Here is a 25,984-nt window from a genome sequence, read left to right as displayed (position 1 = left end):
CCCCCCTCCCATCCCTCTGAACTTTAACCCGAACGATACTCGAAGAGAACTTTCACCGTGCATGAAAGGCACAATCATTTATTTGACGGGTGACATTTCTTTTTTACTTTTTTCTTCCTTTTTTTCTTCTCGTTACTATTATCTATCCTAGTCTCTTTGAATGTTCTCCTGAAACGAGACGAGAACCAATAGAAAATCTCAATACAGGCCGCCACCTTTCAATAAATCCTATTGCGACATCACTCATTCCGTCCCCCATCGTAAAATATCGTCGCGTTAAGTGCTCCCACATTGCAATCGAATTTACACCTGGCTAAGAATTATTAGCGATCCTCGCTCGTAAATACTTCCTAGAGAAAGATTAACTTTTGCTAATTTCGAATTCAAACGTTTACCATTCACCTTCCTTCTCTTTCTCTTCTCTCCTTTTCTCAAAGGAGAACACGCGCAAGCACACACAGACACACACGTACATACATACACTTTCGGGGAAGAAAAATTTGCGAGAAAAAGCGATTTAAGATTCTTCGTTAACTGGAAAGAAAAATGGGCTGTTGGCTAGCCGTGAAAAGCTATGTAGGTTATAAACTTTAGATCGTAGATCAAGATACGTGAGATTGGGCATGAAAATCAAATTCCAGAAACCGAGGAACCGCGTTAAAATCGTAAAACTTTTTCACGACAAGCTACGAAAAACTGGAGGAAGCTTTGGTTTTTCGTTTTCCTGTATAGAACCCATGTATAAAGCGAAAGGGAGAGAGAGAGAGAGAAAAAAAGAAAATAAAAGAAAAGAAAGAAGGAAAGAAAGTAAGTAAGTAAGTAAGGAAGAAAGAAGGTAAAAGAAGGAATCCCGATTCTACCGACCTCGTCGTCGTCGTTATTCACTCGTTCGTAATTACGCTCGTAAAATTTTTCAAAGGCTGTAGACAATGTGCACCCGATGGCTCGGAAAGTGCTACCTCGGGGCTGACTTACTTCGAATGTAAGCATCGACCTATCTACGGGACATAAACGTTCGTAAAGAACAACTACAGTGACTAGCAAAGATGATCGGGGGGGGGGGGGGGGGTAACGTTCTCGTTTGAAAATTGTCAAAGATAGATATCTATCTTACGATTAAAAAAAAAAAAAAAAAAAAGGAGAAAAGCACTTCGTACAAATTGAATTTACATTTAATCAGAATAAATTTTTACGTTGATTTCTTCGAAAACATTTTGAAAATCTTTGAAGCGTCGCGTTTTTATCCTCGTTTTTCATTAATTTTTAAGTAATAGAAGAACATATTTCATCTTTTGCGAGCCTCTGTATATTTCCCTGCTATCTTAGTTCAACTATAGGAATAGATAAAAGCTAGCTAGCTTAGAAACGTGAAACGATGTTATACTATCTCTCGGTCTCCTTAGTGAAACTGTGCGCGAAGAAAAGCTATTGAGAAAGTGTGCGTTATATACTACAGTCGCGTATATACGTTCACTTATAACATTGCACGTATGCAACGCGTACATTTCGCGTCACGAATCGCATCTATATGTTAATGCGGAACGCAACTGCGCGCGTAATTCTCTCGGTGCACGCACCCACGCAATACCCAGGAAAAGATCTCGTAAGGAAGACTGAGAAAGAGAGATGAAGAGATAGAAATAGAAAAGCATACGACTCCAAAGAGAGAGAAAAGAAAGAAAAACGATATCGTGAAAAGTCGTGCAACCTGTATGCCAGTTCTATATCCGCGAGACATCCTTACGTGGGTGCTCGATGAAAATTATAAGATCGATTATCCTAATAAATTATACAGTCTGGAATTATCTCAACGGGATGAAACTTTCATGAATTCTCTGCGAGACATTTCGTTCTTTTATTTCTTTCCCACATTTTTCTCCTCTCTTTCTATTCTATATCTGCTGTCTACTCAGTGAATCGAAAATTTTTTGTCTTTCAATGACGTGCAAAAAAAAAAAAAAAAAAAGGAAAGATTTTTCAAACATCGTGATTATCAATCGAGAAAGGATAGTATTATACTACATTGCTCTGTTAAACGCAAGTTATTTGCAAATACAACAAAATTTGTCCTTGATACATAAATGCATAGATGCATACCTGCATATACAAGTATATATATAGTTGTACATTCGTGTAACAAAGAACGACGAGTTGAGGTCGAAAGATCTCGCCCAAGCGAAACGTGGGAAACCATTTTCGAGTAACAACGTAAACTATGTAGTCGTTACGCGTTTATAATAGTAGACCCCCATAAGAGAAAGAGAGAAAAGTTACCACCACCACGTACGTACGTATACACAAAGAGGCGGCATTCTGTTTTAAACGGCCGCGTTACTATCCCAAGTTCGATGTAATCGCTCGTATTCTCCGCTTTCAGATCTTGAAAGCACACGACCGAGCTAGCAGCACACGCTTTCGCATACACTTGTAAGGATCGCGTGTACCCTTGCTAAATACATCCGTCGTAACTCCATCCTGAATTGCTAGATCTACTCACGGAAAAAGGAGTATAACATAATTTACTTTACGACTCTTTGAGCGTTCGTTTCACGACTTGCCAATAAAGGAGAGAGACTTTGCCAAGCCAAAGAGAAGAGAGAGAGAGAGAGAGGATATGGGGTGGGGGTGATGGGGAGGGGGTAGACGTTTCTCTTATTCATCGGTTAAGATCTACTTCATGTACGAATATTTCTTTTATCTTCATCCGACACAATAAAAATGTTATTTAGTTATTTTCTTATTTACTTTCTTTCTTTTCTTTTTTTTTTTGCATGATAAATTAGTTTCATAGTCATGCGTCTGACTTTCATAAACACAAAAAAACATCTATCTATCTATTCGTCTATTTGTTTCTCTTAGGAATGAATGGGAAGCACTCGAGGAATGATATTCACGAAAAGGGGGATTGGGTGTAGACGATCGAGAAAAGCTCGATCTAATCGAAAATAAAAAGAAAAGAAACAAAAAAAAAAAGAAATCTTGTTTCACGATCGGCAAAGTGCCTTGTCATCGTCGAGAGTGCAATTCCACTTTGGTGTGTCGACGTTCATAATCGTCAGGTTCGGTTGCATTGCGTTGCGTTACGTTGCAATGCGGTGCATTCGGGTACCTCTTTCTCTCTCTCTCTCTCTCTCTCTCTTTCTCTCTCTACTCCCGTGAGAAGCAAGCATTCAGGAACTTCCTCGAGAGGTTTTCCTTTGCCCATTCGTCGTAGGGCCAAATAATATGCGAAGAATGTATATACACAAGCGAGTGTGTACACGTACACGTGAAATACCCATACTTATGTAAAAGAATACACGCGTGTTACGACGACTACGACTACGTGACGCGTGGAATTAAACGTCGGACTATTAAAGCGAGTCCGCATGAATGTATATCCAAGGCAAAATAATAATAATAACTAAAAGAGAAAGAAAGAAAGAGAGAGAGAGAGAGAGAGAGAGAGAGAATGATCCCTCTGGACCTACCTCTCTCTCTTTCACTCTTTCTTTCTTTCTTTCTCATACTACCCCCAAAAATAAGACGAAAAGGAAGGGGCTGAAACGAGATAGGGGAAGGAAAGAGAAAGCGTCAACTTAAAAAAAGGGGGAAGGGGGGAAAGGGTAAGGAAGAAAAAAGGGAGCCCCTTCGAGAACGTGCGTTTAACGCGCATCGGTCTAAGTGCTTCCTACTGCTTTAACGTTTTCTCCTTGCGCATCGTGCCCATGCATCGTGCATCATACTCGTGCATAGTGTTTTCCCATAGAACACAAGTACAGTACGCACAATCGACGATATTTTCGATTCACAAGAGGATAGACAAAAATATCTTTGACTGATTCGTCGATCTAATGCAATGATCTTTCGAAACTTTTTCAATTCACGTAACCGTTATGAGTGTAAACAATAAAAAATATTTTACGTAATTATTCTCTCTCGTAATACGACAAATGATATTAATTCTACGTAATGTATTATATCTAAAGAATTTTGAAATATAAAAAATAATATTTGTTATATTTGTATAATTATAAATTTACATATAAAAAACTTACATATAAATTACATATAAAAAATTACAAATAATATTTGTATAATTTGTAATATTTGTTGTGCGTTTTGTTGTTAACGCGCATTACATTATGAGAAATATTTTGTAAAGAACGATCGAACGAATTCGGAATCTCGTAAGTATCGAAATATTACAACATCCGGCAAGGTCGTAAAATTTATCGACGATTGTAAACTAGCACGCACGTGTTGAGATCGTCCAGCAAATACTAAGGAAGGGGGTCTTACATCGAAGACAATGTAAAGCGTATGTCGTTGCTATCGATAAAGAGTCCGTTTGAAATGACTTCACTTACAAAAGAGTCCATTGAAACGCTAAGAGACGTAAGTGTGTTGGAAATATACCGCGAGCAAAAAGCATTACCTATATATATATATATATATATATATATATATATATATACGCGAATGAATATTATCGAGATAGAAATTGTTAATAAATTCCGATCAACGTAAAAGCGTACGCGTTCCGTTGATAATTCAACGCGTGGCACAAATCATGTATGAAGCGGGGCGGGGGGGGGGGRGCAAAAAACAAAATGATAAAAAAGAAATATAATAAGAAAAAAAAAAATACCTTACATTACACCAGTTTGTCCTTTCACCCGAGAACAACGTTGAAAGATTATGTTCGAACATAAAGAATCATATCGCGAATAATTTAAACCAACGAATTCGACATCCACCGATTTTATTATACGTTTCCATTGCAATAACTTCCTTTGATATATGCGTTCGATTAATCAAATTGAATCATCGATTAAGTCGTACCTTTGAAACTCTTACCTCTCAAGAAAACCCATACGTTTTGTTTTATTAACCGGTCGATCTTTTAAAACAAACCGACAGACTGTTATCCCGACCGAAATAAATATCGTTTCAACACATTTAACAAACCCATCGATCTTCACTAAAATTTATTGAAATTTCAGAAATCCCAAATATATATAATATAATATTATTCAATAGGGTAAATATATATACGTAATCCGACACGTATATAAACGCGTACGTACATATACGTAAAATATACATACAAACATTATATTACATACATGTATAGATTTCTACGTGCTAGCGCATACGGGCTCGCATTTATCGATTATGTTCGGTCGACGTTTAGAGCACTCCAATCGATCGTACTTTAGACTCTAAACTCGTGAACACTAACATTTGCCGATCAACGTCCTAGAGAGCCAATGAGCAAGAGAACCAATAAGAGAGAGAGACAAAGAGAGAGAGAGAGAGAAACAAGGAACGTGGGATCGAGAACGTGGTGTCGGGTCTCGTTAGCCAATAAGCCTCCGTGATATCTGAATGGCGATTTAGTTGGACGGACGTTGGGCTAACACGCTTCGACGTATCGCTTTGAAGGAGAGGCTTATGCCAAGAGAGAAAGAGAGAGAGAGAGAGAGAGAGAGAGAGAAACCGAAGTATACTTCGTTTGCTGTACAAACGCGCGTGCTACTCGCGGTAAAGCGTATTTAGCGTGCACGTATACGCTCGAATACACACACGCCCATCCCCATTGACACAAGAGGAAGGGTCCTTCCGTTTCGAGAAACATATTTCCTTTTTTTCACTCAACGCCGATCGATTCCTCCTTATCGTCTCAACTCCCACCACCACCACCACCACCACCACCCTAAACTTTTCTTCCCCATTTTCCCCTTTCCTTTTCTAATTATAATTATTTGTCTTCTTTTTTAGACTGAAAATACGAAGGTAAAATGGATACATGAAAAGTTTGACTAGTCGTCAATTGGAATATTGCTAATTGCATTATTTATGTATTATCTTTATTATATTGAATCTCTTTTATTTCTTTAAATGTTCCATCGAGAAATCTTTTCAATCATGTTTTATTATACATTGAACATTACGTGGTGTATGGTTATCATAGCTGCTTAAATAGAATCATGATCGTTAATGTTAATTTTTATTAAACAAATATTGATATATTTCAATCGATACATAATATCATCTGTAAAACACTGTTTTGTGAGCGTACGTTATGATTATTTTTTATTTTAATTTTTTCTTTTCTATCCCCAATACCGTTTATCCAACTTCAGCATCGAAGGAGAAGGGTCCGTCCTTTCCGTAAAAAAAAAATATATATATAAATTATTTATTATTTATTTGTGATATATTGATCGTATCAAAAATGTTGAAAAATATTGACCGAATAAATAGCAATCAATTTATACACACACACACACACACACACACATCCCACAGACATAAGTTTCTACGAGTATAATCAAGATTTGGATAATTATCATAGGTTCGTCCCTTTGCGTGTCACCAGAGACAAATTCGATCGTAGTTTCGTACGAGTCTCCCGTTGCTACTGAATAAGAAATTAGGAAAAAAGTTTTCCAGGAAATGACCTTTCGCTTCGGCGGAACCATGTGTGCACGGGTGAAACGCGAGGATCGATCTGTTTTTCACGGGCTATTAAAGCCGAACGTTCCTACATACATATGTATATACACGTTCGTATTACATACATTCGAACTCACGATTGTTTACAAGTCTCACAGGTCCTACAACGATAAGTTTTCTATTTCCATCGGTAAGACAACATTAGCGGGTTTTATCGAACGGAACCATATGTCGTTTACTATACGTGTATATTCTACCGTTACATATAATTTTAAACAATGCAATTATTCCCTATTAAAATTAACGAATAATTAATTTCTTCCGTGAGACAAGTATTTTCAAGTGAAAACAAAACGATTTTATTTTTGTATTATTTTAATTATTTTGCTTCATTCATTTTATATCGAAAACGATTCGGCTCGTAAAACAATCAAGATTTTTAACTTTGTTTTTCACGTAGAAAAGTGTTCATATAAAAAATAATTAAACATACGCGCGTATACGTGTTGTATTTCAAACAATATATAAAGATCGCGAAAAATAATAATTTTCTATTATAAATAAATGCAACACTGTAATAAACAATTAGGATGAATACGCAAATGAGTCGGTAAAAAATTGATGATTCTGAATAAATCGATGAAAATGTCAGCTGATTAGTAATCTCGAGCGGATCGAGTTGATCTAGAAAGAAAGATGAGGAAGAAGAGGAGGAGTATGAGGATGAGGATGAGGATGAGGATGAGGAGGATGGATGACACGCTTTAACGACCTTCGAGCGAGTCTGCGTCACAGCACGGTGAGATTCTCAATCACGCGACGCTTAATTAGCGCACTTAAACGTCCTACTCGGTCGCGATTTTCTCTCTCTCTCTCTCTCTCTCTCTCTCTCTCTCTCTCTCTCTCTCTCTCTCTTTCTACCTAAGCGAGGACGATCTACAAGCACCAACTTTATTCTCTTTCGCGTCTACTTCCGCGACGATCGCGTGACACCGATAGTTTTACGTACCTCTCTCACTCCACCCTCCCACCCCACTTTCCCCCACCTTTCTTTTTTTCTATTTCGAACGGCAGGAACGATTATCTTATGGTCACGAGTCGATTAACTTTGGTTTACATTCTTGTCTCGCGTCTTCATCGTTTATTATTTAAAATACATTACCTGTCTTGTTTTTCTATATCTTTTCTTTTTTTTCTTTTCATTTTCAATTATCAATTCAGCATTCGATTAAATTCGTCGCAATTTATTATCGAATTTCTCTAAATATATTTTCAATCTTTCTATTTTTTTGTTTTTTGTTTCTTAAGTGATCCATTAACTCGATCCAATTTTCAACGTCCCAAAGATCGGCCGATCTCGAAAGTTTACAAGTTACTCCGAAAGTTATCGCGCCACCCGTTGGATACCAAGTCCTCGCTACAATAATAATTATCGTCATTATTACAGCAGTGGGTTACCGGTTGGGGCCTAAACCAAAGTTAATTACCAGCCGCCGAGGCTAATTTAAATCAAGACTAATTGACCTCGCTCCCTCCCCAACTCCGATCCTCCTTCTCCCCCACCTCCTCCACCTCCTCCACCTCTTTCTACCTCAACTTCCCCAACCCTCGTTTCTCTACTCTCTCGCTACCATTACGGGCACGTTCATACCTTGCTTGCCCTCTCGCATTACGAAAGTTTCATCGAAGTTATCTTCTATATGGCGCATAACTTCGTAAGCTCTTAAAGTCATAATAAACGTTTGACGATCTTGATCAAACCGTCGTTCTGGCATAAACAATTTTCTTCCTAGAAAAAAATATCCCATCGAATTTATTGACCACTCTGAGATAAAGAAGAGAGCAATGATGAGATAAGAGGAGGAGGAGGAGAAGGATTTAGTAGTATCATCGAGAAAATGTTCTCTATTTAAAATTCGCGAGCGAGCTAACTTTCAGCGATCGTCTCGAACTCGTCCTTAAGAAAAATAAAATGACGAATAACGACGTTAAATTTGTCTTTGAGAGTCCCTGTCGAGCCCTCCGGCTTACAAGTATTCTACGTTAATGACCCACCGACTCAGTGGTTCTCAAGTAATCCTCCATTAATCTCTTAATCTAAGGGTGTTAACGATAAAAACTATAATATATTTATATATATATAAACTATATATTTAAATAATATATTTATATGCTAGAGAGAGAAAATAAAGATAGTTGATTAATAAAACTCAAAATAAAAATTGTTTCCTATTCAAGATTCGAGGATTTATTGTGTACAACCTATGTATATCAGTAAGGAAATGAACGATACGATAGGAGGATATCCTTCCTCCCCTTCTGTTTCTAAAAGAGAGAAAAATCGTAGAAAGGGAATATAAGTGGAACCGTTTAATTTTCTCGTAAAAGTGTCTTAAGTTAAGAGCACCGTTTTCCTCCCTCGTAAAAAGGGAGGCAGGCATTGCTTTGCGGGGGTGAGAAAAAATAGAAAGAGAAAGGGAAAGGGAAAGGAAAGAAAGAGTAGTCTCAAGGGCAGTCGCACGAAAAACCGTAGATTTTCTACGCTGTCACGGCTGGCAAGCACCCACGCGCCCATTAAGGTACCTACCACTCGCTCTCTATAAGATACTTAAGATGCCTCGTAAGGCACACACCGTAGTACCGAGACCCTTTTATAATTAAGACGTTATTTTACGACCGTGGCAGCGTGTCGCGAGAACGTTCCATGCCTCTCTTATAGTGTCCCGCTAACAGGATAGAAAAGGACGAAACCAAACGAGACGAGATGAGACGAGATGAGACGAGACGAGACGAAACGAGAGACAAAGGGATATGCATGGAAGGAAGAGGCTGCGTTAGAGCCTGAAAAATACGGTTATCGCTAAGATATTTTAATGGAACTTTGCATGACATATATATATATATATATATATATATATATACCTCACATACATACACTCATCTCTCTCTCTTTCTCTTCCTTTCGTCTAACTCAAACGTTTTTACCGAGTAAATTTTACCCCTCTCTTCCTTCCAACCCCCAATGCATTTGCTTCTTCTAAGCTCGATGCACTCACTCTGTCTCTCTTTTTCTCTCTCTTCCTTCACTGAAAAGAAGAATGGGGGAACGAAGAGTAACGTTTCTTTTTCACAATTTGTATCCCACATCGATCTGGGATACTACCACGAGGAGAACGACAACAGATTCATCGAAGTCGCCAAACGACACGGCAGCTTTCCAATAAAGTTAAGAATTTATCTAGATGTCGGTGGTACACCGAAAACGATAAATCGAGAATACCTTTTTCGATTTGCATTCGTATCCTTATTTCGAACTATTTGTCTCGGACCGAAGGGATTCTAGCGGACGAATTTAAATCTTCTACGTTCTACCATAGCAATCGGACTGATCCCCTAGAGGACCATCTTGGTATTACTGAGCGCAGAGAACTAGAGAGAAAAGAAATTCCTAGAGTTTACAAATCGAGAAACGATCTATACCTATCCGATAAAACGATATTTCTGTAGTTTCCTTTCGTAACGGTGAATCTTAATGGATCTTTTCCATTTCTATCAAATTTCCTATTTTCCGTCTTTAATATCTTTCTTTATCGTCAAACATTTGAGATAGTTGCATTTTCATAGAGAAATATTATCACTATCGAAATATATAAAATAAGATCTTTCGATTAGGGTGTGTATATAAAAGACAGCATAATAACATAAATATAAAGCTTATCTTTGTTACGACTTGCGGTGCGTCATGCGATGACAAAAAAGGTATGCACGTATGAACGTTCGTCGCGAAATTAACGTTACTAGGGTTCGAAAGGTTGTTAATCGTTGACGGGAAAGGAGCCATGGAATATCGGCAATTTATCTTATTTTTCTCTCACGTTATCTATCTATCTTCCTATTTTACTCTCTAGGAGAGCTTGTTTCCCGGCAAGCTCTGTCCATAGATCCTTAAGGTGAATTTTAATGAGACAGCCAGAGGCGTGACGTTCTAATAACGCGAAGGCGCTCGGATATACCTATTTACACAGCCACCTAACGTCGCCTCGTAAGTACACTACGAACCAAAAGTTTCTTACTCTGTAAACATCTTGGCTAAGTTACAGGAATTTAATTACTTCTACAAATGAAGTGGAAGAACTTGGCTTCTGGCATCGATACGAGACGTCCTTGGAATATATAATGTCTTTCCTTGATACTATTTAAATAATTATAATAATAATAATAATAATAATAATAATAATACAAGAGAGATAGATATAATATAGTAAGAAAAAACGAAGATCGTTTATTAAGATTTTCCTTACTATTACGGAAGATTCAAAGTTTGTAGCACACAGTGTAGTTACTGGTGGTATATGTACTACTTGTATAATACCGATATCGTTGTCCCGTCGGCATATCGAGCTACACGAGACTCGATGCGGTACCACGTTTTACCTACCGTTCGTCTATTACTACCGTTCTAAAGGTAGACCGATACACCGATAGCGTACTATGGTCTCTTGGTATACTATGTATACAGGTACTGGTTGTTGATAGTGACCGTGACAGTAGCACATACCTACAACTCCGGTAATAGCGAATCCAGTCGCGATAAGGATTCGTATTTCTCGCGACTCCTCGTCACTACATTTCGATCTTAGCTTTCCGGTCTAAGAGTTCTATACCGGAAATTTTCTTTCCAAGAATGAGAAAACATCTTGGAATAGACGAACAATGGACACGCGGTCTGGGAAAAAATTTTCCACTATAAGATATATATTTCATTTCGTTGATTGTAAAAAAAAACTCTCGAATTTATTTGATATCATTTAAAATCTTCTAAACGAAAAGTCAACGGGGAAAAAAGAAAAATAGGAAATTTCATTCAAGCCAGTCGATTGTCCGTCGACTTCTTTTGTCCCTAACTTCCCCTTTTAGGGAGACGAGAAACTGTCGGACAGGCTAGCTCGCGTTTTCTCTCTCTATCTCTCTATCTCTATCATTCTTTCTTTCTTTATTTCTTTCTCTTTTGCTCATACTCACGATCTCACCGTATTTTTCTCGACGACGAAAACTGACGCAACCCTGGCGCTCCTCGTTTCCGGACAGCCCTTAACGGAGTAATAAACGAGAAATGGTTTCCCAGCAGCAGCCACTAGCAACACCAACACCAACATCACCACCACCACCATCACTACCACTATCACCACTAACACTACCATTACCGTTGTCGACGGCGTTTTATTTCGCGACAGTCGCTTCTGATTTCTCCTAACGAGCGCTCCTGGCTATTCTACGACAGGTAGAAGCGAACACGCTGATAACGCGTTAGAGCAACGTTATCACGTAATGAAGAGACATAAATAATTTGAAGACGATATACGGATAACCCGTATAACGAACGACTCTCCACGATATATCGGAACTCTGAATCAAGATAAACTAAGATTAGACTAATCCTTTATCGTAGTCTTCTAATAACCAATCATCGATTGAATTTATCTAACACATTCTGCGAACAAATAACGAATCTTTCACCGAATTGAAATTTTCATGCTTTCTAAAGGCTTTAAAAACCGATCAAAATTCAAACAATTTCTTTCCTTCGCAAATATTCACTTTCTTTTCTTTCCCGATAAAAGCGAAAAGAGATTAAATTAAGAACGAACGGGTTCTTTCGGTCACGCGAACTTAACTATTACCATTTTGTTTGTAAATTTCGTAACGTTTTAATGAACCATGAATGCAGGTCGATAATAGAATCCCTACAACTCACTCTCAAAAGGATAGAAAGAGAGAGAGAGAGAGAGACCGGAACTGCACGCAAGCCGTAGGAATAGGAGAGTTAAAGGGTGGTAACACGGTGGCAGGATATACTACGCTCTTCTTTCTCTCTTTCTCTATCTATCTCTCTCGCTATCGCACAAGCTTCGCTTCGACGGTGGCGGCTAACCAAATTAAACGTAATTTGAATTTCGTTTGAAATTCAATCGATGCTTCCCCGGCCGATTCTACGACCACGAACCTGCGAGTTATCGAATAAAAATGTCGAAAATTCCGCGGCCGTGGAACCGCAACCGGTCACATTCGTCTACCAACGGAACTCCCGTGCGGAATTTCGCCAATTCCGGATAGGATGAGTGGTAAAATCAGAGAGATAAACCGTACTACCGAACGTTCCTACTTCACCGCTACTCGATTTCTCCAAATCCGGAAGCTCTGCGTTTATCCACTCATCCTTCTATATATACATATATATGTTCTACAATAACGTTCATACGAGAGAACATTGAAACGAAAACGTTATTCCATTTAACGATCTTTAATTCTAGATCTATCAGAAACGTTATGGAAAGTGCAGAGAACGTATTCATTAATTTACTTAAAAAAAAAAAAAAACATATCTATTTAAATAAATTCTTTGGAGAGAGGCAAGCAAGGCAAAATAAAAGGTAGCATGATCGAAGCCAAATAAGAGTGGGAGGGAGGGAGACAGGAGTGGACACGAAAAGTGACACGTAAATCCAGGGCGGATGTGGCAACGAGAACAGCATGCTCGTAAACGCGAATCGATCGCCAAGGGATGAACGGGATGGTAAAGAATAGAGGATAGAGGGAAAGAGAAAGAGAGAGAGAGAGAGAGAGAGAGAGAATCGAGACCATAATCCGTTTAATTCCCAGCTAACGAGACGCCCTTTGTGTCGATTAACCCGTGCCAATTCGCGTCCGGTTTGTACGCGAATGCGATCGATGCCGTGTAAAGCGTACCTATAAGGTCGACGTTTTCCGATCGAACGATTCGTTCTATCGATCGATATATGCATACACACTTACACAGGCACGTAAGCACGCGTCCACACATCATACCACCACCACCACCACCTCATGAACGTTATACCTACAGATGCATATACACGCTAGGAAAGCTCGACACACGAAACTGCTTTTCGATTCTGTTGTCACACCACGCGCTTCGGGACATTCCAATCAGCGAGATCGGCCCACGTAAATCCGATATGTTACGCTCCGAAAATCAGGGATTTTCCACCGCAGACGATCGAAAGAAGGACGTTTCTGCGAGCGTGACAATGACAATTGGACCGTTCAAAAACGAACCCTACTCTCTCGTCATTCCCTAGATCGACACGCATCCTCGCCTTTATTTATATCTACAATACTTTCACTTACTCCCTATCGGTTATTTTATTAACGGAAAATACGTCAAATGAAATGTTCTTTTTTCGAATGTCTCTTTTTTTTGTTGTTCTTGTTGTTGTCAACAATCGCATCTCGTTTACGTCGATATGAAATAAATGGATGGATGGTTGGATGAATTGATATGTCCTATGCGAATCTTATCTTGAGACCGTGAGACAAAATTATTAATTACCTATTTGTAAAGTATGATCTAGATATTGGGCTTTGGATAAAAGTTTCTTCGTATTTTTAATGGCTGAGCGAAACATCTTTTTTTTTCATATTTTGTATTCAACCGTATAATGCTTTAAAATTGTTTTATAGTAGATTTTTAGTTTCTTACCGATATCATAACTGCTAATGTATTAGTCATTACTAATATAATCAAAATTATGCGATCCTTAAGTCATTTACCAAGAAACTATGAAGAAACTTTTTCATCGACTCAATATATATATATATAAAAATAGTGAGAAAAGAAGATGAAGATACATTCTTTTAATATATATATATATTCCTTACGCATGGATGACGTTACGAGACATATCCCGGGTAAAGTGTCTGACGGTTCACCGACTAAATCCAGAAGCAGTCAGGAAAGATTTCCGAGAAACCTGCGAGATGTGGAAGAAACTAGCTCACGGTCGTAGAAACAGGAGTTCTTGCTTTTCTCTCTCTCTCTCTCTCTCTCTTTCTTCTCTTTGCTCGTATATTTCTTTTCCACTTTTTTCGTCTACACGTTCCCGGAATATAAAAAGATTACATTATGAATACCAGAGAGGATTAACACGGAATTCTTGGTAAATGACGAAAGAGAGAGAAAACTCGAGCTATATAAAATGTAATCCCTTTTTTTTCCCCCCCATATGAATTCTGTACAAAAGGGAAAAATGATTTTGAGAGATATTATAGGGAAAAACGACGATAGCTTTCAGCTTGGTCGATTAAAATCGAGGTACTTTATCGCGAGTCTCCTAGGACTTCCGAGCACAGGAAGTAGAAGAGGAGATTGCTTCGAAATCACTTTACTTTCTCGTAATTCATCTCCGCGGTCCGTTCGAAGGGTCCACGAAAGTAGTCTCGATATTATTCTTGTATTTCACAAAACGTATGGACACATTTTTTTAGTCTAGAGAGAACAAGCAAAAATTCGATTGTATGTGTGTGTGAGTTTGTTATTTTTAAACAGAGATTGAAAATAAATATTCGAAGAAAGCCGTAAAGCCAAGGATATACATTTTTAGATATTCGCGTATAAAGATAAACATGATAGCATTGTAATTTTGAAAATTTCGTAATGACTAACGCACGTCGTCGCGGCCTTCGAGAAGAAGTTGGTTCTGTGTTATTCTTTAGCCGGCTAAAAAGATCGCACGGGTTAACGGGAATTTACGAAATTCTTCTTAAGCCGTACCGAAAAGTGTTGGTAGCCGATGCTACGAGTAGTAAGTACCTTGCCAAGGAAAACACCATCGAGAAGCACGCGCGATTAATCTACGTCGGCCGTTAGCAAAGCACTCTCTTCTTCTCGTCGAAGAGGAAGCCTTGAAATTCGAGAGACTAAAAGGCAAAAAAGCCTTTCAAAAAATATCCTCTTCTATCGTACGATAAAGAAACGAGTAAACCAATAAATTGTCCATTTCTATTGATTTTTGTTCTTTTTAACAAACATTTCATTACGAAACGAAACGAAATGAATTTACAATTTCTGTATTTTTCGTGAGTTCGCATGATAGATCAAATTGCAAAGATACATATATATATATGTACATTATAACGTAAACGTAAATACGAGTTTATAATATTATGCTACAATTAAAATATGTAGATACACGTTCGTATATAAATCTTATACCTTACGTGCTATTAAACTTGACGAAGCGAATGAATGAATCGCTATGAATGAAGCGGCTTGTCCAAAGAACCCATCTAGTGAATGGGATACGCCCGGTTGTACGATGCGTACGCACGCACGCAGGCACGCAGGCACGCACGTTCACGCAGGAAACGGTCTCTACGAATACTCGAATGATTTTTATCCTAATTCAATACTAAAGCTAGTTAAGGAGGAAGTCGTAAACCTATTTCATCCTTAACGTCTTAGAAAATGATTGCCGTTCCAATAGAATTAGCTTTATAGTCGACACGATTTAAGTTTCTGTTGAAATCGCTGCTTACTCGGGATGACGAAACGTAGAATTAAAAATAAGAAATTAGTAGAAAACGAGACGGATTAAAATTATTTCATCAACCGTATGTGATTTCGATCGAAGGATCAATTATATTCAAAAACCTGTGATATAATTATCTGGTAGAAAGGTGTTTCCAGCAAGGATCACGGCCTCGTCGAGACTTATGCGCTTTCCCACAACGAGTACCTATCTCCTTCACGTTTCAGTCAAAATTATAGGCTGCCTATTACACAGTTAGAACGATACTAGAATAACCAAGGGAGAAAGATTGAACGAAAATAAGAAAAGTGCGTGCTTCCTTTCTCGCCTTGGCCACTAAATTGTACGATTGTTAAAGCATCCAGCGTGTTAAAACGATAGGCGGTAAAAGCAATGAAAGAGAACGAGGAAAAGAGCCAATGAGACTTACGATCTAAAGAAAGAGAGAGGGAGGAGAAATGAAGAAAGCTGGACAAAGAGAAGGAGCTTGCTTTTCCACGAACGCGCCAAACGATAATTATGAAATTCCTGCAAAATGCTTTTGCACGCAATCAACGTAAAACGAACGCACGTGTGTGTACAAGGCTCGGCACGGTTTATTCAAGCAACTCGAGTCGAACACGAAACGAGTCGATCCTCTTCGTCCTTTCTGCATAGTTTCTAGTCATCCATCTCTCTTTCCCTCACACATACACACACACGCACACGCATACTCGCTCACATTCTCTCTCTCTCTCTCTCTCTCTTTATCTCTCTCAGATCTCTCGTCGCAACTCGCAGTCTTTTCGAGCAAAGCGCGAGCCGCGTAAAATGCCTCTCATACTTTGACGGTTATTACGGATTCCTCAGCGAGTGAGGATACACGCGAGAGTGCTGGTAAACGCGTACTACAAAATAAAGAGGAACGAAGGAAACGAGAATCAGCTCGCGTGCAACGCCTCACCTCTTCGATAATTAACAAACTCTCCTACTACTCCTTCGGTAGGTATATGACATGCACATCTTCAGTTTCCTATTCGCTCTCGATGAAATCGTAAACGATGTTACGATTATGGTTGAATGAACCGGCTTGTTACCGCGCATTCTCATCGAGGAAGAATCTTCTTCTTCTCGAGTATACACTCCTTTACGATCCTTCTCTTTCGCCGATCTTCCTCTCTCTCTCTCTCTCTTACATTATGATGTAATATCAAACTAGAAACTAGTTCTAATCGTTTCGATAGAGTCATTCGAAATATAATCTCGTGACGCTTATTCTAACTCTTGAGAAACCATAAGGAAGTGGACAAATGTAACTTTCTTACTCTCACTCTCACCTTCTCTCTCTCTCTCTCCCTCTCTCTCTCTTATTCAAGAAAGCATTGTCTATTTCTTTCTATTAACTCTCTTAGTATCCTTATTTCTCTCTCTCTTTCTCTCTCTCTCTCTCTCTCTCTCTCCGTTTCTATCCCCCGGTAATTCTGGATCGTAACATATCTCACGTAGAATTAATTGAGTCTCGCTCTCCGAGTCGCATTATATACGCTGACCGTGCCGCTCGAGATAATAGATGGATAACAGAGACTAGATAATAGATATGGCACCGAGGAGAATGATAATGGCCGATGTCAAGTGCGAGACGAGACAAGCTGAAGTTATCTAATGTAAGTGTCGGTGATGTATCGCATACATTCTACTAGTATATTATATGGACCGTTTATTTTGAAAGTAGTGTAAGTTCATTTTTGGAAAAAAGTGAGATACCACGTAATTCGTGTTTAATTTAATGTAAATTTTTTATGTATAATTGATATAATCTGTTTTGATTGACTATACATTGCAATAAAAAAAAGTTCGAAAAAAATTTGTTATACTTATGGCAAGCGGATTTTAATGATTTTTATATTAAATTAAAGTATACTCTTTTGTCTACGCGTAGAATACCATATCGAGTTAAAAAAAAAAGGAAAGAACTTATGGGACAACCTAATACTAAAGAGAAAATATAAAAAAACGTACGCACAAATACTATATATTTAAAGTGCAATATTTAATATTTTTAACAAACAAAAAAAAAGAAAAAGAATCAAATAAATTTATTGATATAAGTTTGTTGAATTTGTAAAATAATAAAAAAATAATTAATTGAAATTGTCTTAGTCCTGCATCGAATAATCGTTACAACCAACTGGCTATCTATGCCTCTAAGCATTCAAACCGGAAAGGGTTAATGTACCGTCTTCTTCTTCGTCCTCGTCCTCGTCGTCGTCGTCGTCGTCGTCGTCGTCGTCGTCGTCGTCATTGTCGTCGTCATCGTCATCGTCATTGTCGTCGTTATCGTCCTCGTCGTTGTTGTCATGACGTCATGACACGTCCGACATCGCGTGACAAGGTACCACGCGAAGAGATCCATCTCTTTTCCTACCGCGCTTTTAACCGGTACACACTCGACCTGTCCTTCCCTTCCTCTCCTTCCTCTTCTCCCCCTTTACTCCATTTGGCCTTCCTTGGTGCTTGGAGGCACCAAGTGTACCGAAGTGGATAATACGATGGTTAGGGCGAACGACGGACCAGACGAATGCCTCGGGAATTTGCGAGAAGCTAAATGTCGACGACGACGACGACGACGACGACGACGACGACGACGACGAGGACGAGGACGAGGACGAGGACGACTACAACACGACACGCACAACCAATGAACTTTCGGCTTCGTTCTATTTAGATATATATATCTAACATTTTTTTGATATGTATTATAATATAATAGAAATATAATATAGGTATATATCTTCTACAGGAGATGAACACAATATAATGCTTTTGGACAAAGTTTATACCGAACATTACATCAAAATTAAATGCATAAATTATAAGAGTACATTATAATAAACATAAGTAAATACTGAAATCCTTGTAAACATAATTATACTTGTTAATGTATTTTGATATAACAACTGATAATTTATTTCAAAATTAGTATTCCACCGATCAATATAATGCACTATTTTTAATTTGTAATGTATTTATGTATAAGGAAATATTTGTTTAACCTAAATTATTATTACGTAGATAGAATAAATACTCTACATAGATATCCGAATAACATTCGCTTCTATGGGATAGAATTTTCGTGCCTCTGGCCAAACATGAATATGCGATTTCAAATTTTAGTATCTCGTACACGATGTTTCATTACGATGCAAATTATTCATTCATAAGACTTGTTGTATACAGGCATAGAATGCCGCGTTAATGTCGGAATCGTTTTGATGGATATCGCGGCATTATCATTGAATATGCATTCAACAAAGCGTTGAAACTATTATTACCATCGACAAATTTTATCTATGAATTTAACAAAAAGTTCTTATATCAACGATATCCCTTATTATTTATCTTGTCACGTGCAACGGATCAAGGGCCGCTTCAGGATTGCGCTTTTACTCGGAAATGACGATATTTATTTTAATCTGTTTTAGTTACGAAACTTCAACTTCGTTTACCCGTGAGCAGCCTAGAAATTTATTAAACAAATTAAACAAAAATATTTTCCTCGTGCTATTTCGGTTATAGGATTTTAAACATTTTCTTTTGTTACAGATCAATGTGGAAAGTGTCGCGCCAGCACGAAGAGAGTCAATTTGAACAAATACTGCAAAAGAGATTACGGTGAGTGTTTTAAAAAAAAAAACAAAAAAAAACAACAATTCTAAATTAATTTGAAACGGAATACAAAACTGGATAAAATATTTATAAAAAAGAAGGAAATAAAATGTCGGTTTCGGGTCAAAGTTCCTCGAAGGGTTCGAAAAGAGAAAAGAGAAAACGGAGGGATCTACTACATGCAATCCAAACTCGACGATTCGTTTCACTTCTTCTTCCTCTTTCTTCTCCCTTTTCGTTGGTTCATTCGTTCGTTGATGTTATGGTCGTGTGTGCAAGGCGGCTCGTTTAAAAAAGGTGAAAGGCTCGCCGTTTTAGCGAGTAAGACTTTCAATAATAGAAAGGCATGCTTTTGAACCGTGGTCCAGTACGCTGGGGCCACGGTTTTAGGTTCTCCTTCTTTCTCTTTATCCCTTTTTCTTTCTATTTCTTTCTCTCTCTTTCTACTCCTCTCTTCCGTCCATTTGCTTGATTCAGCGCAGATAAATCTTCAACAGGTCTGCACTTAGCTGTCTCCGTCTTGGAATAGAAGCCGAAACGACCACACGACTATCCTTCTTCATTTTGTTTTCTCGTTTTTTTTTTCACTCTCTTTCTGTTTCGTGTCGTTTTGCGGAAGCAAATCCGATAAAAAGAGAATATATCAAAAATAGCATTAACCAGTAACACCTTACTCGTATATGAAGAACACACGGGGACGACTACCAAATTTAATTTAAAAAGAAAACAAAAATAATAGGTTCTTTTATGTATTCAAATTTACGAGTCACGTGTTTGAACCAATTTAATATATATAAACCGATTAAATGAAAATTAATAAAACTATATAGGATGTTCTTCTTAACGCGCGCGAGATAATAAATAAGATGATTTTATTTATTGAAAAGTAACGTTATCATAATAGAAATAATAAAAATGACGATCCGTTATCAAAAATACGTGAGAGTAGGACTTAGATCCTTTCGAATGAAGCATCTTTTTCTTTCCCGATCGAGTATAATAATGAATGGTTCGATCTAAAGTACCGCTTGACGTTGAGTCGGTTTCGACGAGCGCGCACCGGCCATGACCCTGGTCCTTGGCGAAAGGCTAATAGTATCCCTGTCCTGCGAACGACAGGATCGATGGATACGATCGTAATAAGAGAAAGAAAGAAAGAGAAGCAAAAGCTGTTTCGCAGACCGCAACCCTATTCCCCAGACAGTTTTCCTTCGTCTGTGGGAAACCACGACCTCCTTCCAAATACTCGACATATATATCTACATAATATAATATATGTATATAATACTATAATATCGTACGTGTTAGTGCTTGTACAATATAAATATAATAATATATATTATATTATATTAATATATTATATATTATTCTTTTTAATTATATTTTTTTAATTTATTTTTACATTTTCCACACACACACACATTTTTTCCTGCAACTGTTCAAGTAAATATATTCTGTAAGATCGTTTTTATTAATAAGAAACAATTCGTTTTCATTTTTCTAGCTATACTTGGAAGAATAACAGACAGGCACAAGAAAAGCGACGGTTCGCAAAACGGTAGTGGTGTCTCTGGGGCATCTTGGATACGCTTCACATTGAATGTCGATTATATATATAAAAAGAATCCAAATTCAAGGATTCGACGCGGTGATGTTCCGCTTTACGTGCACTCTGCGGATTTGGCCTGTAGATGCCCAAAGATCAAACCAAGCAAGTGAGTATTTCGTTTATTTTATAACGAGTTATAATAAAACACTATTACACATATAAAGGGTGTCTAAAGTTTTTCAACGAGCAAACGATGTCAGAGTATTTTCTATGCACGAAAAGAAGAATATGAAAAAAAAAAAATGTTCTATAAATATAATTCAATTAATTAAAATATTTATTTATATCTATAAGAAATGTATAAGACTCGTTGAAGATTCTGATAACGTAACATTGATCCTCGTTCGTTATGTCCACAGATCGTATTTGATCATCGGCCAAGAAAGTGACGGTGGAAGTCAAGGTGGTCTGACTGTAACGCAAAGATCGATTGTCATCGAGTGGCGCGACGAATGGCATCGTCGAATGCGCCGCTTCCAACGTAGAGCGAGATCATGCCATTGAAGGAGTAGCAAGTCATCGGCACATACGAGGACGTAGAAAGAGGGAAAGAGAGTGTGTGTGTGTGTGTGTGTGTGTGTGTGTATGTGTATGAGAGAGAATGAGAGAAAGAGAGAACGAAGGAAAATTAGGAAGGATTCGCCCCACCACCCACCCCATCTTTAAAGAGGAGCCTGCTACCGTTCATTTTTCTAATCGCTCGTACCGCCCGAGTGTATTGAACGGTTCCACCGATTTTGTGAACGATAAAAAAAAGATAAAATAACAAAAAAAAACATATATAAGCCGAATATCGGTATTCGCGCGTCAGCTCGATTATTTCCAGGGCGAGTATCGATAATCGTGCGTCTTCCATAATCGATATGTGCACCGTACTGTACCGTACCATGCTATGCTATGCTATGCTATGCTATGCTATGCTATGCTATGCCATGTCATGTCATGCCATGCCATGCTATCTCGCACTCGTATACTACCGGCATTATTTGAGAGATGCTACCGATTATATACCAGACAAACAAAAATAAATATACAAGAAGAAAGAGAGAAAGAGAAAGGTTCTAGGGCGATAAACTTTCAAGTGAATTCGAAGCATCAAATTTTGATTAATTCACGGCGGTATGCGACAATAGTAGCAGCAACAGTAGTAGTAGTAGTGGCAGTCTCTCCTTAAATCGTTCTCAATCCTTCTGTCGAAAACAAGCGTGCGAAGTGTGTGAGTGAAAGAGAGAGAGAGAGAGAGAGAGAGAAAAAAGAAAAAGAGAGAAATAGAACATGAACGAGCACGCGATCCGAGAGAATGAATGCGTGTGTAAATGAATGTGAGGAAGAGAGAGAGAGAGAGAGTAAGAGAAACAAGTGGACAAGCTAGTGAAACGAGAAGAGTTTTAAGCGCAAGCAAGGCACGGAATATATTTAGCTGTCGTATATTATCATCAAAGCCATATCGTGCTGTCGGCTCAAGGAGCGAAGAACCGTCGGCTTTGGACACACGTTGGACACGAGCCACGATTACCAGCTCCTCCAACGTCCTCCTCCAACATGCACTTCTCCAAACATCATGCTCCTCCGCTTGCCGGCATTTCGCAGCCAGAGAAAATCGCTTCCTCCTCGTGTTATCTCGCCAATTGCGATTCCAAAGAGACACGATATCTTTTTGCGCATAATATGATATTATATCTACATTTGTTGTACCGATAATAGTTAAGAAACGCAATCGTGACACGTACAGTGAGTCCCAGAAGTATTCGTAATCCCATTGTCAATTTAATAAACAATCAATGTTTCATTGTAATAAAATATTTTCAAATTCTTATACACAGAAGCATATTTTAATATTCCGTGTATAAAAATTTCGAAATTTTTACATTACAAGAGAATATTTATTTCAAATTTACAATGAAAACGTTTATGAATACATCTGTGACTCACTGTATATAATATATAATGCAAAGAAAAAAAAAACAAACTTTTTATTTCAATATAATAAATGTTGAATGAATGTATCAAGTCAAATCGAGGTGTTACTTAACTCTTGTCGGTAGGTTGTTCAGTTTCCGTAAACGAAGTGAAACGATCATCGACTTATATCTATCCTTTATCCTTTTTCGCGATTTTAATGCGAACGATAAAAAGGACGAGCAGCGGCGAAATAAACAAAACCATAAGAATTTCGCAAGTACTGTGCGACCGACTGTAAATGGCACAAAACTACTTCCATATACGCTAACCCCGAGGCCTTTCCTTAAATGCCTAACCATCACCACCACTACCACTACCACTACCAACCTCCTTCTTCCTCCTACTCCGTCTCCTACATCATCCCTTCTTTTTTAATTTATTTATTCTTCTTCGCTCGCTTACGCGACGATAACGCGTCGACACGACACGAACATCCTACGCTCAACACGCACACATACATTCATACATATATACATACATGCAGGGACATACAGGACAGGACAGGTGGACACGGACATACAAGAAGTACACGCATATAGACACGCACACAAACAGCACCAAATAATAAACAACAAAAACAAGAACAACAAAGATAATGATTACACGCGTTCGTTGAATGTAGATTTTCTTGTACATTTTCTATATAAATTATTAAGACCTTTTTCTAGCTGATATTATGTATTATTAATGACTTACTTATGTAGATGAAAATAAAAACGGTAGAGCGAGAGAAAAAGAGAGAGAGAGAGAGAGAGAGAGAGAGAAAGAGAGAGAGGCTAAGCAGCCGAAGAAGCGCGTCGCAATATAAACTAAATTACACTGCCTTTTATCGATCACTGCCGACGATCGTCCGTTTCACAGGGATCGATGGATCGATACGTCGAAACGTGAAAGAAAGAAAGAAAGAAAGAAAGAAAGAAAGAAAGAGAGAAAGAATATCAATCAGAATTGTTTTATGATCGATCGTATGCATTCTTCGAGTCTACGTTCATGCGTGAAGTAAAAAAAGAAAAAGAAAAAAAGAAAAAAAGAATAACAAGGAAGAAATGAAGAAATTTGGCCGCCGCGATTGTTGAACGAAAGGACGCGCTTATGTTAGATCCGATAAAAAGGACGTTTAAAACATCGATCCTTGATAATCGGTAAAAAAAATCAAGTTCCTAAGCACGACGATCGTTACCTTTCTTAGTGCAAGGAACAATAAAAAAGGCCGTGTTTAAATTAATCGGAAGGAAATAAGCGTATACATGTATTTAGCTTCGCGTATAAAATGACAAAATCTATAATAAGAAACGCTACTTTCGATCGGCGACGTTCATACGTACTTACTTATATTTGCTCTCTAATCGACGATCGAGAAGAAAAACAACAAAAAAATAACAAAAATGTGTATCGTTTAAATGGGCAAAGCGCGTATTGAAGGGTTGCGATTTTCGTAAATCCGCTTCGAATACGATAATGCGATAAGCGACACGTGCGACTGGTTGCAAGGCGACGCGAGAAGCAAAAATGCGACCGTTTTAATTAAAAAAGAAATACAGAAAGAAAGAGAGAGAGAGAGAGAGAGAGAGAGAGAGAGAGAGAAAGAGAAAAAAATTACAAAAAAAAAAAAAAAGAAGAATGAAAAGTAAATTAAGCAAGCAAGATCCGATTCGGTCTATCTCCGTCGTCTACGCTAGAATTACATGTATAAAATGTACCAACTTAAGATAACACTATTTAGATTTTAAGATTCAAGAAAAAGTTATATCGTATATTTACCGCAGTTTAGCGGCCGACAGGTAGTAACAAAAGAAAATGGGAGAAAAAATAAAAGGAAGAAGAGTAGATCAAAATGGCGCGCGATCTTCCAATCAATTTTCTTCGATCGTATTTTTTGCAATCGTCGATCTTCATACGTTTTTTTTTTTTTTCTTTTATAGATCTTTTCAATCATTTAATTTGACTTTATCTTCTTTATTTCAAGAGAGAGAGAGAGAGAGAAAGAGAGAGAGAGAGAGAGAGAGAGAGAAAGGAAGAGATTTGGATTTTTTACAAAACAATGGAGTCATTCGTTAACGCGAAAATAAATTCAATAATTCTATGATTTAGTCTATCATTTGTTTGACGATTTATTCAACAATTTATGCGACAACGATTGACTGATCGCTTGCGTCCATCACGAATAAATGGAAACGAATGTTAAAGGATTTCCGATCATGCCAATATATCGTAGAATATACGCGATGTCACATTAAGTGTGCTATTTATACCTCCAAATTATTATATCGATTGCTACTACTGTACCACACAATTATGAAACTTAGACGCGATTAAATTATTAGATGTACCGTTGTGTATTGTGGTGTAATAAATGTGACTAGTTGTATGAGAAATAAAATCCAATGCGTATAAAATAATATCTTTAATCCCTTTCCAATCAACTCGTTTAAAAAATAATTTAAAAAATTTCAAACTAAAACAAATATACTATCTTAMAAAAAAAAAAAAAAAGAAATGTAAAATTTTATAATATTATTTAATATTATTTTTTTTTCAATATTGTTTTTTGGTATTAGTAACGCCACGTAGAGAGACAAATAGAAAAGTTAATAATCGATAAACTTATCGACTGTAGTTAATCAATTGATAAAAATTAACCAAGTTATAAAACATATAAGATAAAAAGAAATCTACAATACCATTGAGACCTATCGATAATTGCATTGACTTAAACCTACATGGATAAGAAAGATCTACAAGGGATCACTTGCAACATTAACGACGGATCATCGAAAATCAACTTAAACCTTTATTCTTAAAAAAATTTAAACCGTTTATATAAAAAATTGGGAGAAAATTATACACCGAATTTAAATTATTCAAAATTATTGCAATAAAATTCACAAATAGACTTTTTTTTCTTCGATGTTCTCTACATTGTAATTTATAACCAAAATGATTAATTATACATAATTATGTTCCCTAAAATTTATATATA

At 37.5% G+C, this 25,984-nt stretch overlaps 1 protein-coding gene and 1 long non-coding RNA gene across 2 annotated transcripts in view; one reads left to right on the top strand and one right to left on the bottom strand.

The window, feature by feature from the left end:
* LOC106790909 overlaps positions 1-5,178 on the bottom strand; it is a 104,903-nt gene extending 99,725 nt beyond the window's left edge. The window contains exon 1 of the long non-coding RNA XR_001382134.1: positions 5,109-5,178. This is a non-coding gene — a long non-coding RNA (uncharacterized LOC106790909). The remainder of the gene's footprint in view (positions 1-5,108) is intronic.
* Positions 1-24,580, top strand: part of LOC106790908 (netrin-1-like) — a 133,194-nt gene extending 108,614 nt beyond the window's left edge. The window contains exons 5-7 of the mRNA XM_014756166.1: positions 19,371-19,439; positions 20,938-21,148; positions 21,402-24,580. Coding sequence (XP_014611652.1) covers positions 19,371-19,439; positions 20,938-21,148; positions 21,402-21,546 — 425 coding nt within the window. The 3' untranslated portion in view covers positions 21,547-24,580. The remainder of the gene's footprint in view (positions 1-19,370; positions 19,440-20,937; positions 21,149-21,401) is intronic.
* Positions 24,581-25,984: the final 1,404 nt, after the last annotated feature.

Source organism: Polistes canadensis, unplaced genomic scaffold (assembly GCF_001313835.1).
Source record: "Polistes canadensis isolate GaletaPanama2010 unplaced genomic scaffold, ASM131383v1 scaffold_268, whole genome shotgun sequence".
NCBI classification, from domain to species: Eukaryota; Metazoa; Arthropoda; class Insecta; order Hymenoptera; family Vespidae; genus Polistes; species Polistes canadensis.
Note: the sequence above shows the minus strand (reverse complement) of the source record. Positions and strands in the feature narration are given on the sequence as shown.